The 15,657-nt window shown below is 40.6% G+C and overlaps 1 protein-coding gene across 3 annotated transcripts; it reads left to right on the plus strand.

The window, feature by feature from the left end:
- Window positions 1–3,542: 3,542 nt before the first annotated feature.
- On the plus strand, window positions 3,543–15,232 carry LOC108975512. Of its 3 annotated transcripts, none has more exons than XM_018944029.1 (17): window positions 3,543–4,352; window positions 5,464–6,206; window positions 6,271–6,943; window positions 7,439–7,995; window positions 8,515–8,822; window positions 8,900–9,451; window positions 9,508–9,665; window positions 9,720–9,865; window positions 11,312–11,548; window positions 11,619–11,751; window positions 11,815–11,930; window positions 11,991–12,160; window positions 12,218–12,299; window positions 12,356–12,625; window positions 12,690–13,445; window positions 13,517–13,753; window positions 13,847–15,232. In XM_018944029.1, the coding sequence occupies exons 1-17, from the start codon at window positions 4,091–4,093 to the stop codon at window positions 15,137–15,139; spliced, it is 6,693 nt and encodes a 2,230-aa protein (XP_018799574.1). In that variant the 5' UTR covers window positions 3,543–4,090; the 3' UTR covers window positions 15,140–15,232. The 3 variants fall into 3 exon arrangements, with proteins under 3 accessions (XP_018799574.1, XP_018799575.1, XP_018799573.1); XM_018944030.1 differs by having other exon boundaries at window positions 9,732–9,865; XM_018944028.1 differs by having other exon boundaries at window positions 9,508–9,865.
- The last annotated feature ends 425 nt before the right edge of the window (window positions 15,233–15,657 follow it).

Below are 15,657 nucleotides of genomic sequence, written 5' to 3' on the forward strand. Positions count from 1 at the left end.
ATGCAATGGACGAAATCGTTAAGGAATTGTAATTTTAGATCTGAATAATAGACACGAACGAAATGGTGGCAGAACTGAAAGTTGACGACGAAAAATCAATAACCTGCCGCCGACAAAYAAAACGGGAAAATTTCTGCTTGAGAACTTGCGAAATATAGTATTACCTCTACTACCTCTCGGCGAGGATTTGAAGACACGCTTTTCTAGAGAAGTATTGGATGACTTTCAACTTAGTCTCCTGCTTCAACAAAATGTATGTGTTTTGAAAACCAMAGAAATGGGAAATCTTATTGACTATTTGAGAGATAGATTCAAAAACGTTTTGGATAATGACAACTTTGTGCTMCGTTTGAAGCTCAAAGGCTAACTTGAACACTGGCAGTGCCACTTTCGGTAGAAGCAAAAGTCAAAAGATTACAAGTTACCGACTACTGCATTGGAAACGTTGAAGAACTGCGTTGTAGTGCTATACCACATAACCYCATTCTCGCATATTATGCACACTTCCTGTGACGAATGCGGGCTCTGAACATTCTTTGTCGACACTTCGAAGCAAACTAAAAGGCCGTTCAGCCTGTCGTTGTTACACTCTCATCAAGACATTAAAGTCACTGCAGAAGAAGYTCTCGAAAGATTATCAAAATTTGGATCATATCGTTTTGTTTTGTGAAATTTGCCTACTCAATACAAGAACTGACTACAGTATTAAACATTGCAATAAAGTATGTAACGCGCACGTCTACGATTTATAATGGGTTTTTTTTTAAGTACTTGGATTTGATATTAGAATATATAAAGGCTACTATATTTAATATGATATTTATTTATTTAYTTATTTATTTAACGCCAATCGGCACTATACATCAAATAAATATTATAATTCTAAATAAGTCATCAGGCTTAAACATATAAAATGAGGAATTAAAAAAGTAACCTAGTTCGTGTGCTAGTATTTTAATAAAGCCTTTTTAACGAACTTTCTGAGATTCTGTAGAGATCTGCAGAAGAAGTTGACGTTACCGTGCAGAGAGTTTACCAATCTACASATACTTTCCTTGGGACCACTGATTAGATAGTTTTTGTTCGATCTTAAAGTTTTCAAGATCCTCATCTCYCTAAGGTTAAGCTCATTTGRTATGATTTCAAAGTCTGCAAGGATTTCTGGGGCATCAATTTATCCATTTAAGAAGACGATTTTGAAGAAGAGATGAGGTCTGCTACATGTCGTCGACATTTCAGGTCATTTATTTTCAAGATTCTTCGGACGCCTTCTGTTGAATTGATATCGTTTCTGTGTCTGTTATGAAATATCAGCGGTTTGCAGAACTTGTGTTAGATTCTCTCTACTCTGTTAACCATTGAGTCCGTGAATGGGGACCAGATCACTGTTCCATATTCTAGAATGAGTAGCACTAATGCTGAGWACAGGCAGGTTAATKAGCAATTGTTCTCAAATTCCCTACACATACGATTAATCAACCCTTGTATTTTGTATGCCTGCGAAGTAATTTTTTCAATATGTTTCTTGAAATTTAGTCTTCTGTCAATAGTGATACTCAGGTCTCTGATGTTTTCGMCTTCCCTAAATACGTAAAATRCGATCTGATCCAGCGTAGCGCATTRCCATTCACTCCATAATTTTTTAGCTTCTCMATAAGAGTCTCATGGTCCACTTTRTTGTTGTTGTTGTAACGGCAGAATTCTGCCGAGTTGACAGTCCTTGGCCGGATAAAAATCCGGGTCCGTTCCGGTTTTCGTAGACCCGACTGTCGAATGCCTTGCTAAAGTCCGTATATATTGAATGAACTGGAATACCACTGTTCATGGCCTTGAAGATGTAGTTGACATAAATATATAAGTTTGTTGTAGTGGATCTGCCACCAACAAATCCGTGCTGTTTGGAAGAAATTATATYTCTGAATGATGATATCAACTGAGGCAGAACAATTTTCACAAACAGTTTTGCATATGCAGATTGGATACATACAGGTCTATAATTGGTGACGACAGATCTTGGCCCGTTTTTGTGGATGGGACTAATAAACGACGATTTTCACGCCGATGGAAAGGTTCCGTGRTGAAAAGACTTGTTGAATATATGTGTGATAGGTTCACAGAGCCCGACAACACAGTTGAATAGAAATATTAAGCAGACCATCAGGTCCTGCTCCTTTTTWTGGATCCAGGGCCATCAGCTGCTTAAAAACTTCATTGAAGTTAGCATTGAAATCATTTAGCTCCACATTTTCTTCAATATCAGCAGATTGATGATGACCAACTCCGCTGTGGCTCATTGTATAAATGTCTTTGAAGTAAGATGCGAAGATATTACTAATCTCCGAACCCGATTGAGTGGTTAAAATATTCTATGTCATGATAACTGGGATTCCCATGTCGGTTGCCCTTTTGTTCTTGACAAACCTCCAGAATTTATTTTTGCCTGAAGAGACTAGGTTTTCCACTTTATTAATGTATGACTTGTAGCATATTGAACTTAATTTCTTGCATTCGGTCCTCAGTTGGCTAAAAAGGCTATAATTTGACTTAGTTTTATTTCTCTTATATCTGGTATGCGCAGATTTCTTCAAGTTAATTTTAATGTTTCAAATGAATATTCATTTCAGCCCTACACACACAACTTACAAGCAACAGAATTAATTAAAGAAATAAAAGCACTTTTCCTATACGAAGAAATACCGAAATTCGCAGCCAAAGTATTAAATCTATTGACACGAACTATTATTTAATATACCGAGTTTTATTTGCTTGCATTTTTTCAATAAATAACTTAAAAATTTTAGCGATTTGACTAAAAATTCTTACACAAAATGAATTAGCAAATTTTACCAAATGTCAAATGCGCGAAAGTTTGCCGATACAAACGGTGCATACACAAGTTCACAAATGGCTTGCGAACAACCTGAGACGAAAATATTGTTTTCTAAATTCAAATGGCCCTTCCTGCTTATTAGTGTAAAAGGAAAAGGAAGTGATTGCCAAAACGCCGTTTCCAAGTATTGTTMACCGGAAAAGTTTATGTCTTGGCTAATATTTCATATATTTTTATTAATAACACCCAATTGCTAACGAAATTTGTAAGCTCATATCCTCCGTTAGTTAGTTAAAAATGATCGAAATTACACAAAACATTAATATTACTAATATCCTTAGTTATAAATAAATAAATAAATAAGGGTATTAATATAATTATATGCAATTAGAAGTTTTTTCTTCAGATTCACTGACAGAATTGCGGTAGAGGTTCTAAACGCCACTAACAGTAGTGGCAATATTTAACTATCAAGTGCAAAAAGTTGCATTAATAGCGATTTTTTCAAAAAATATATATATTTAACGAGCTTATCGAATATAATATTTTTTTAATAAACACTTACTCCGTTTTTGAAAAGTTGCAATTTTAAAATAGATGCGTTTAATATACTTAATATACAAGTGAAGTGGCAGCACTGCCGTCCAAGAATTTGTCACAATTGGAATTTTCGCTCTCTGTTGTTTTCTTGCACTTGACATTTCGCGATAAAAGCAGCAAACCATTTTCATAGTGCAAATCGGAGGTTGACATTAAAAAATAGGTGCAGTTGGAAAGAAAGTCTGCAGCAAATTATTTTAGAATTGTAGCAAATAACTGTTTTTTTTTAATAAATAAAGTGTAATGAAATACATCATCGTTAAAATGTGATTTGAATGCGAGGAATAGCATATAAATCAGCAATAACGGCAAAAAAGAAAGCACCAACACCAGCAGCGCTATATCAGCAGACAACGGAAAGAAAGGTGTCAGTAGAAAGAATACCTAGAAAAAAGGGCGGAAAGGTGTTGGTGCACGCGAAAAAATTTTTGGCGAGAAACGGGTAGCAGAAAATATTTCGGCTTGCCATATATTCTAATATAATCGGGTACTGTAATAGCAACGTTGTGTGCAAAAAAAAACTCAAAAACCAAAGCATAAAAAGAAAATTCTTGGTAAGAGAAGTGTCAGCACAGATTAACTGAGATTATTTTCTCTTTCACACGAAACACCCACTCCTCCTAAGCTGTTAGCCCACCGTAATCGTAGTAATCAATCGGGATGGCTGCGTTACTACAAGAGTTAGATATTTTCGAACTGTGCCCGCTTATTACCAATTTAAATTGCAAATTATCTACGGTCAGTGAGTATGATGCACGCAAACAATTGTTATGTCTCGTCTCGGAGGAAAATGACATAGTGCTCCGCTACACCAGCGAAGGTGGGCAGGAAGTATTGAAATTAGTTTCCTGGTTTCGTCGCACTAATCGTGTAATTCATGACGTTTGCTTTGATCCATCCGGTACTTGGTTATTAGTGTTATGTGAGTATATAAATATTTAAATTAATAAAAACTAATGAAATAATAATCCAAACTATAAGTGTGTTGTCGTTTGGTTGCCAATGAGCACGGTTAAATCGATTCGTCCGGTCCAATTAAGTATATATGTATATATSACTTTCAACAAAATACAGCTAAAATATAGTAGTACATGACCGATGGGCGCAAAATATGCATGACGTCAACAACGAATCGTCTGTTCCCTAACATTTAAGTGTAGGTCTATAAGTTGCTGCAAGGTATTATTGTACCATGGCTTACACTACAGAATTGTGTACATTAAATCAAGAAAGCCCACGGGATATATGCACTCAGTTTTTTAATACACTTTTTCCCCCACTTTTGTGCTATTGATTTTTGTATTTTAGTTTGTTTTTGTTATATGTTTGTTTATCAATTGATTTTTGCGGCAGGCGAGTGTGCTATCTACGCATAGGTGTTTGGGTACATTGAACTGTGAAAGTAACGGGGTAGCAAGAAAAAGTGGGGTGAGAAATGTGTAAAAAAAAACTTTGATAAATGCAAAAGACCTACGGCCTCGTCTTTGCAATCGCATGTGCTGTCAATGTCTTTGTGCGCTAATAACGTCACAGACACTCTAGACAGCATGTCGCTGTAAATTGAGCTTGCACAAGTTACATATCAATGAAATAATGATAGCACAAGTATTAATAGCTGCTTATGAGGAAGAGTATTTAGCCCCATAAAATGCATGCAAATAATAGCTCATTGTTATTTGCATTTTAATATTATTATAAACAAACGTATATGGTACTCTTTAATATCACGAAACCATAAATAAGGTGCTCTACTTCAAGTAATAAATTGTAATGCTAGAAATTCTCAGGCAGATCGTGCCATGAAGGTTTAATATTTATTATAACATAAGCAGTGATGCTTGCCACGAAGTTTGTGGCACCTAGGAGGCAACGTTGGAGATCCTATAAAATATATATGATAAAGATTAGCGTGACCAACTGAATCGATTTATCTATTAATATTTATTGTTAATTTTAATTATCCATGAATTTCTCTAAAAAAAAATGTATATTTTTAAAAAACCTAAATATTAATACGAATTTCTACTGCTCAGGTTTCGACAATACGCTGCACATTGTACCCGCTCTCGCTGTGGTCGACAAAACTTTCATGGAGCCATCGAACTCGACTCAACCGCCGCAACAGCCATACAGCACAACACAAATTACCTCATACATCATACCGTTTGTGGGACCACATGAGTGCCCCAACTCAAAAAGGTGTCCCAATCAGGCCACCTTCAGTGAAACCATCGCAAAGCAACCGCCGCCTGTCATACCAACAGCCGCTGCTGTAGAGGACAAAGCAGTTAGCGTATGCGATGAACAAGAAAAACATGAAACTGGAGCTGAAAGTGAGCAGCCAGTCGACACTGAAAAGCTCTCCTCGTCACGAGAAAGTATCGCTCAAGCGTCACAACTGCTCGTAGAAGTTGAGGTGAATATAGAGCCAAAACTGCCAGCCAACATAAGTCTTGATRCATATAGCCATGACGTGCCCGCCAGTATGTTAGCGTCTACAGCGCCACCGAATGTTGTCGAAGATAAAACGGGCAATAGTCAGGTGATGGCTACATCGTTTATGGCCTCGGTTACTTGCCCCTACCCGTTAGCTGTTGTGTGGTGGCAAACTATAGATGGTGTCAATCGCGCTGTTATCGGCTATTCCGACGGTTCCATTTGTTTTGTGGGTTTGAGTCCAAATTGCCCGTTCGTTGCGAGCACGGCAATTGATACCGGCTCTGTGGTGAAGTTGCTCATCTGTAAGGACAGTACTTTTGAGAGCGTTATGTTGCTGGTAAGTATAAATAAATACATATAGACTTTAAATAAAAAACATTAATAACGTTTTATTCTCGTAGATTACTTCATCGTTAAAACAGCAGTTCAAATTATTACTTGAACAGAAAGCCATCAAATATATATACCCAGGCGAGATCTCACCCAGCGCGGTACACGGGCGCGATAATGACTGGCAGATTGTTATGCCGCTGAAGACACAAAGCAATTGCTCTGATCCAGCTTCGGACAACAGCGCGTTGGATGAGGACGTTTTCCTAAGAAACGATGAAATTCCCAGCTCTTCAGCGGCGGCAGCGACGTGTGGTGGTCCAGCGCAGTCTTGTCATTCACTGCGCCGCTCTGTCATAATACCCGGCACGCATACACCTATGTCAAAAACAGCAATGCCACCACCGCCCCCACCCTATTCGGTAGCGATCAATCGCCACTTGGACACTGCGCCCACAACCAGCACTAACGTCCTAAGTGGTAACATTGCTGCCGTAACGAATACTAGCGCAAGCAGCAGTGGCAGCGGCAGCGTGCCCACTACCATGAGCATTGGCAATGGCAACTCAGCGACAGGTATACGTTTCACACAACAACAGCTGCCCGAATTGGACGATGTGAATGCACGTGCTGGCATTTTGCCAGCGGCGCGCGCACGTCTCGCCTCATTGAAGAGYCTGGGCACAAAGAAGCTGAATGCCATCAAAATGCGTCTCTCCGATAATCGGCATAAACTCGAAGATTGTAAGTAAACAATTTGTCTGCATCTATACCAAAAACAAAAAATGAATTTAGCACTTTGTTTCTACTTATTTAATCCAGTAACTATTGTATTTTCTAAAACGACTATTATTTGCTTTTTAAAACCGTTTCCTTTCTTAATTTCTCAGTTATAAAATGTATTGTAATTTTATTAAATAGATTGCGTGCGAAACGCGGTGAGTTTAGCCAACGTTTATGCTACGACACACGTGTTGTTGTCATGCTTACAATCATTCTCGCCGAACAGTTAGTCAAATCAGACATACAAAKATACAACAGTTTCAATACTCGCTTAGCGTGAACGCTCACATCATCTGCGTTTTGGCGTTCTCTGTACAAATATACCCAAAACATACATTTATTTCATATACCCCCCTCCTCAAATTACGTTTCTTTACAAGCTTAATTGTTGTTGTTAAAGAAAATAATTTTTTGTTATTTACAAGTCAAGCTAATGCGTCTTGTTTTTCCTTGCAGATGTGTCTGAAAATACTCTTGGCAACTTCGCCATCATGGACTCACCATCGCTGACACCCGAGGTGTTGAACAACTCCAGCGGTTCCTTCTATACCATACAAAATTTGCGCAACACCTATCTGCTAAGCGCACTACACAGTCACACAAATAATCTTACCGTGCATAATATTGATATTAATTTGAAACCGTTATTTCTTTATAAAATCCCTAAGAACTGCTATGATATTTTAATCAGCTCAAATTTACTTTACACCATACAATATGTCGATATAAATGCTGGCGATAATGCGAAAGAATGCGCGGACCTATCGAATCTCGAACGCAATACGGAGAAGGAGAATCGCGACACCGATACCGAGAAGGAAGAAGTCATTGATCTATGCGAAGGCAATGAAACGTTGCTGGCGGATATCAATTCGGCCGGCTCGTTTAGTGCGGAGACGAGTGCAACCACCAGCGGACCGTCCACCAGCGACAGCTTATCGCACTGTAATGCGATAAATGCGGTGGGCGTGATAAGCAGCGCAATGGCCACTTTGCGCGCTGGCGATGATGATGTTAGTATGCACAATTATATTTGTTTGACTCCCATTTTACCCTGAACGGGGTGTWTTTAAGTTTGCCAAGAAGTTTGTATGCGAATCAGTGCGTCTGCTTTTGACGTATCGGTCTAAATTTAAGACACGTATCTCTTCTCCTCAAGAAGCTTCTCATTTGTCCGGATATCGGATATCGGAAATGAGACTATAATAAATAGTTGCCATATAAACTGACCGATCAAAATCAAGGTTTTATAGAAAAGCTTTTATTGGTCAAGATATCTTCACGAAATTTGACKTGGATTATTATGCAACAGTATATTGTCCGAAGAAATTGTTTAGATCGCAAGAATATTGCAAATAGCTGCCATACAAACTGATAAACACAAGTTTTTTGTGTGAAATATTTTATATTTGAGAAGGCGGCTAAAGTTGCGTTGCAACATAAGTAACGGTTTTTTTTTTTTTTGAGTCTGTATTTCCTAACTAACCGTTTAACCGATTTTTCTTGTTTTGCCTCTCTGTATTTGTTTTTAGTGCTTCAACGGCGCTTCACAGCTGACCATATTTCGCTTTGAGAATGAGACTGTGCTGAATCTCTATCAAATGGCTACCTATCGCTCAAGTGAGCCCAGTGAAATCATCACGAAGGAGGAGAAAGCCAAAGCGTTCGATTTCAAGGATATACGCTCACCCATGGATTATGTGCAGTTCTATGAGCATGCCGATGTGAAGGAGGAGTACTCTCTGCGTCAAATGGAAATTATGAAGCATGAGTTTCCAAAAATTAATTACGATCCTTGCTACGTTATTACCAACAAAAATGTCTACTACATACAATTAAAGTGAAGTCAACATTTAATTCATTTCATTTATTTCAATACATTTTCACGCTAACCTCCATTCTACTTTATTTTGGCAGGAAGGAGCCGTTTGCCATCTTTCTAGATTCYGCGCTGGCAGGTGAATGGAAACAATGTCGTGAATTCTGCAACACTTTTGATCTCACCTACGAGGCGTGCATCGAGTTTGCCGGCGATTATCTGCTGCGTCGCAAGCGMGTCACACAGGCGCTGGTCACGTACAATTCGGCGCGCATCAAACCCATACGTACCGCGCTCAAATTGGCCATGTTCGGACAGACGTGTGCGCTTATGCATCTCTGYGCCATGGCGCTGAAGACTACGTACCTGCTGAAGTCGAAATATTTCAGCAGTCCTATAATAAAAACGTTACTTAAAGATATTACATATCGTCATTCGGAAGATGTGCGCATAATACTTCCGCTGACGGCCGCTAAAAATTCAGATGTGTTGATAAATGAGGGTTTATCGGCCAGTGACTATAACTATGGCGTGGATGATTCGCTTAGCAATTTACAAATGTCGCCATCGTCACAGTTTCATTTGGCCAATTTGTTGTTGATATCTTTGGCGGAGCGTGCGGTGAATGATAAGAACTATTTGCCGCTGTGGTGAGTTTGCTTTCCCCCATGGTGAAATGTTTAAATCTTATTGCATTTTATTTTAGGAATTTCCTTGTGACCAATACGAAATATCACACCAATATGACGAGCATTGTGCTGTGCCAGAGCGGTCTCTTCTCGTCGGCCTTGGTTTTGGCAAAGTCGCGTGGTGTTTGTATTGACACATTTTTGGCGCTGACCAGCGTTGTGGGACAGGAATTCGGTAAATATCGTAAAGACTCTTTACAAGAAAGGAACAATAACTGTTTTACATTAGGCTGGTACACAGAGATGAATGTGTGTTTGTATAATTTGAGTGAGCCAATTTTCGCCGAGACGATCACCTATTTGCCCCAAGTCGCTGTGGACTATTTCGGTTTCATACAGGAAAAACTACCAAATATAAGGCACTGCGTGCTTGAGGTGAGTAGCATTGAACTGGTGATTTAGACATTTCTATACACTGAAAAATTCCTACAAGTCCCAAAGGGTCCATATGATATGCATAAGGGGATCTATGTACGTATCCGAAGCGCGGTTGTTAACTCGGCTATAATCGCGTAAGCGGTGACTACGCCAATCATGAAGAGGAAGAATATCCTATATTTTGGGTGTGACATCTGGATACAGTGAAATGCAGACGAGTAAGTTTCAGACTTGTCAGAATACTGCATTCCGAACTACGACAGCTTGCCTCTAGATGTCTCGATGAGTTTGATTTGTCTTGGTTTCGAACGCACAGTGGCGCTATTCACTTCTTCATTGACTCTTTCGTGTTGTTGTTATATTGGCAGAAAATATTTGTGAAGTAATTTCCAGGAATGGTGCCGAGCTTACAGTCCTTGGCTGGATACACACCGGGGTCCGTTCTTAGACCTCACTGTTCTTTAAAATGAGTCTTTCCAACCAAGGTTGAATCGCCGAAATAACAACCCTTGGCCGGTTCAAAATAGTGCTCAATTCAGGTGACGTAGAACTGGCTGTCGTGAGAACATGGGAATCTACAACTTACCGTTTCAAACCGGGTTAGAACTTTGAAAAAATTGTCCACAATGACAATTTATTTGAACCTTACTACCCTAACAGGGACTTGATAACTGTTACAACAACAGAACATGGAAATCTAACACCTCTATCTTTATGGTCCGATCTTGCTGAAAAAACCCCGTTTCCTGGACCTACCCTTAAGTGACTTCAGGGACTGTTAATTTTGCGCTTTTCCCTAGAACATTCGCTACTACAACAACCAACAACCAAACTTTATGCAAAAAATAGGCATTCCCATCGGTTCACAATTTTGCCTAACAACACATCTTCTTCGTCTTTACTGGAGCAGACACCGCTTACGCGATTATGGCGCCAAATGGATATTCCAAGCGAAGCCAGGTCCTCCTCCACCTGGTCCTTCCAAYAGAATGGAGGTCTTCCTCTGCTTTCCCCGGCGGGTACTGCGTCGAATACTTTCAGAGTTTGAGTGTTTTCGTCCATACGTACAACATGATCTAGCCAGCGCATCCGCTGTCTCTTGATTCGCTGAACTATGTCAATGTCGTCGTATATCATCGTTCCATCACAAAAGACCATACATCTTACGCAGAACCTTTCCCTCGAAAACTCCTTAGGCCGACTCATCGGATGTTGTCATCGTCTATGCTATATAGCAGTACGGGAATAATGAGTTTATAGAGTTTGGTTTTTGTTCGTCGAGAAGGCACTTTACTTCTCAATTGCCTACTCAGTCCAAAGTAGCACCTGTTGGSAAGACTTATTCTGCGTTGGATTTGGAGACTAACATACTAAATTTTAATACAGATTTTCGTAGACTTCTACATACATTTAATGCTTTTTAATTTGGTAYCTTCTTTACAGCGCTTAGAACATCAATTGAATCCCTTCGCCGCCGTACTACGTCCAATGGTATCGCACACTTCCTCCGGCCACCTGGAGCACAATATAAACGACAATAAAACGTTTTTATTTGATTTTTGTAAAAATCTCATCGAAACATATTTAGCTGTACTCATACACATGGAATCTCAACGCTCCAAGAGCGAACACATAACGAACGCTTTGTCGACGTTCCGCATCACTTATGAAGACAATCAGGTGGCGAAGCATATACATATGCCGACATTTTTGTTGTTTGCATTAATTTAATTATTTGCACTTCTTACAGTTTGCAATCGAAACATCACGCTTTAAACCCATCTCAGCCGGTTGTGCGCACTGTGCTTGCGTTGTGGACGGTGTTGCCTACTTTTGGGGTTCTAATGGAGTGCCTTGCAATTATAGTGTTAACAAGTCTTCCGGTATGTAGTGCGTTAGAACAATTGAATTGAATAAAAAATATTATTTATGCGTCCACCATTTAGATCCACCAGAGCCGCCACACGCCGTTAAGAGTTTGGACCTACTATCACTATTGAATCTAGAGGTGCATACCGTGAAGTGCGGCCGCCAGCATACGTTAGTCCTAACGAACAACGGGGTGCGCTAGAAACTAATTAAAAATGCAATAATTAGCAATTAATAACTCACCTATTTACAGTTGTATGCGTTTGGCAACAATAATCTGCTCCAGCTGGGCATTGGGCGCGACATGCAAGTCTCACTGCAGCCWATGATGTTGCGTGCTTTCGATGGCAAGAACATAACGATCATCGAAGCGGGTCAATATCACAACGCTGCAGTTGCGGATGGACTCTTGTACACCTGGGGGTGAGTGAGCAGCAAATATAAGCAGAATATTTGAATTTYCTTTGTTTACCTTTACAGTTGGGGCATTTACGGACAACTTGGACATGGCAATTGCGAGAATGTGGCCGAACCGAAAGTAGTTGCATTCTTCAAAACGAAAGTAAGCATGTAAGATTGGTTTTCTTCAAATATAAAATTACATTTTCATATTCGCAGAAAGTACTCCAAGTATCCTTGGGGCATGCGCACAGCGTGGTGCTCTGTCAGACGCCCAACAATCCGAATGCCACTGAATTATATGTGTTTGGTTCCAATCATTTTGGTCAGCTGGGTATTGGCTCTGGTCCTAGCGGTGYGGAAGGGCAGAGCAACACTTCGGCTGACGACGAAATGCATTGTGCTAGTCAAGTGAAGAGTTTAGTGCCCATTAAACTGTTCGTGTGCGACGAAAGAATAAGACTGATACATACCAAATTTTTTTCTAACGTAAGCTCGCTGACTTTACGACTCTTTTATCCACTTTTGAAGCATTTCCACGCATTAATTGCAGTTAGCTGTTGATGAGAATGGACGCATGTACACGTGGGGCTCCTCACCGCAAGCAYTGCGCTTAGCTAATCAGATTAAGCGACGTGCAAATGCAAAGCAAAAAATGGAGGAACATCAACGTCGTGAAATGAGCAAACAATTCGAGGCTACATTGCCCGGTGAGAATGCCAGCGTACCTTGCGCACCGTCCACGTCCAAAAGTGCATATGCCGAAGCGCCAAAATCCCTGGTCGCTGAGGTCGCCAGCAGCATACTTACGGATATAATGGACGAAAATGTAACGTCAAGCGCCAGCAACACTGATAATACTCGGGASACCGAGGCGGCGTCCGAATCGACTACAGGCAGCGCCTTTAAAGAACCCGAGCTCATTGAAGTTTTAGCCACCACAGTGACGGCCGAGCAGGAGGAGGTTGACGAACTGAAAGAGGAGAGCTTGAAGGAAATAATTGTAGAAGGCATTGCTAACGCCGAAACCGAAGTAACCATACAGTTGATGAATGAAGTGGTGGAGGAGTTTGTCGAGGAAGTTAAGCCAATGGTCGCACAACCGCTCAAACCATTAAACTCTTCGAAAMMTGCGACCGAAGAATTAGCGGCAAAGCACACTGACACACCAGCGCCAACAATAGCTGTCACGGCGCCACCTCCAACATCAACGACCACAGCAACAAATGTTCCGACCGATGGCGATCCATGTGAGCACATGACTCCACATTTGGTGGACACCACCGAGGTAGCCGGTCAAATTTTGCAGGTAACTGAGTAATTTTTTTCTATACTGSTATGGCAGGGTTTCATGGTTGCTGACTGAATATCGTCTTACAGATCTCAAGCGGACTCTTCCATTTTGCCTTGATCTCGTCCACTTGCACCCTGTACACTTGGGGCAAAAATTTGGAGCACCAATTGGGTACTGGCGATAAGGAGCGGCGTGCCGTCAGCAAACCCTCACCCGTCGATTGTGTCGACCGTCCCATGTATGTGGATTGTGGCGCAGATTTCACGCTCGTCATGACCACCGAGTTTATGGTCAAAGCGTTTGGAGGCAACTCCAATGGACAGGTATGACARCTTTAAATCCATCCATCTTTCGTCAAAAAGTATTCGTTCCTTGTATTTCTTCTATAACCTATAAAACTACTTTTCGCTTTACAGTGTGGTCGCGATCTCGGACCTTCCATCGACAAGATGAAACAACGTGTGGTCTGTTTGCCCACCACCAAGCGACTTATGCGCTTTGAAAGTCAGTGTGTTGATGTGCCGGTGGAAATCAATTTGCCACGCCCACGTATACGTTTGGAATCCGAACCGGTGCGCTATTTGAAGAGCATACCAAAATACCAACCACAATTCATGCTAGAGGCCGGCATAAATTTCGACAATGCGCTCAATTTTGAACGGCCTTCACCGTCGAATCAGTACAAGTCGACAACGCAAGCGGACAGTAGCGAAAATGTGGTMACCGGCCAAGACTCGGACGACATGATCTCAAGCTTAGAGAATTTAAGTAACAATGAAGCGAACGACGGTTGTTCATTGAACTTCTCATTGCTGCCATCCTCAGGTGCAGCGGGCGCGTTGCCACTTGCCGCGACCACTGCGGATGATGCGCAGCACAGCGCTGCTGTGGATGATTTAACGCCCGATGAGCAGAGTTACGCGCGACTGGCTGTCACAGAAAATTCCGATGTCAGCGGTGTTTGTGTGGMYGGTCAGCAGAGTGCCGAGCAATGCCCACTAGTTGCAACGGCAAAGCACGATGCGAACGACGACGCACAGACACCAACACAAGCGGCCGGCTCACAGAGTACGCTCACTTCGAATGCGCCCGTGGACGCTGAGGAGACTGTAGAGGATGATGCGAATCTGCAACAGTTGCGTCAGTACATACACTATTGCCTCTATGTATTTCACGGTCTCTACAACCCAGACAGGGTGTGCGACTTCGCTAAGGAACGTCTGGAGTATCGTATACGTACGCTTATGTTGAATTTCAAGTTCGTCGATGCTTTCGTGTTGTGTTTGCAGAATTGCAATAGTGCCAGCAAGGCGTTGAAAATTTTCGCATACTTCTCCAAAGACACCGGCTCAGTGCCGCTGCGTCGCCAGGACGTGAAGTACTTAATTTACTATTTGTTGAAACATTTCATGGCGCAGAAGTTCGATATGCTCGAGTGTGAACGTTTCTTTTTGGGCGATCTCGATTATTATTTGCTTGAGTTGTCGTATGTACTGTTCTTCAACAACAACAACACCATGCTGGAGCGTAACTTAAATGAGAAATTCAAGAGCTACTTTGCGCAGGAGGAGTCGCAACTAAATCAAAATCAAAACGACGACGAGCGGGTGCAACACAAGCTGAACGACACGGATGTGATATTCGATAGCCTAAGTGTTAAGTTCAAAACAATCGTTTGCCAGAGGCTGATGCAGCACTGCAACAATTAGTTGCTGGTGCTTAGCACCATTAGTTTAACTTGTTTTTAATTTATTGATTCGTGATATGAGTTGTTTATTTTATTTTATTATTATAATTTTAATTTTTTCTTAGTTCGTTTGTCGTTTTTTATTGTATTCAAATTTACATCTTATGTATATATATATATATTTGTGTTAACGAGAAAATGTAATATAACTTTATATATATATATATTCGTTTATACCTCATAAATTATATGCATTATTGCTGTGTTTGCGTTGAGTTTATTTTTTTTGTCTCATTTGACCCTTAAACACCCCGTATTGCCCATGAAAGTTCCTTTCAAACGTCAAAATGTAAACGTAAATTTAACTAATTTTAGTTTGGATGGAAAGCACTTTTTTAATACAAATAATAATTTAACAAATTTTTTATTGCAAATCAATGCCASTTTTACTTTTGACATGACAGTTCGTGGCATATTTAGGTCCGTTCCGGTTGAATCAACTGTCTGAACTTAGTCACACCTTTAACATAAAGCTTTAAA

The sequence above is a fragment of the Bactrocera latifrons genome, unplaced genomic scaffold (assembly GCF_001853355.1).
Source record: "Bactrocera latifrons isolate USDA-ARS-PBARC rearing strain unplaced genomic scaffold, ASM185335v1 scaffold_66, whole genome shotgun sequence".
Lineage (NCBI taxonomy): Eukaryota > Metazoa > Arthropoda > Insecta > Diptera > Tephritidae > Bactrocera > Bactrocera latifrons.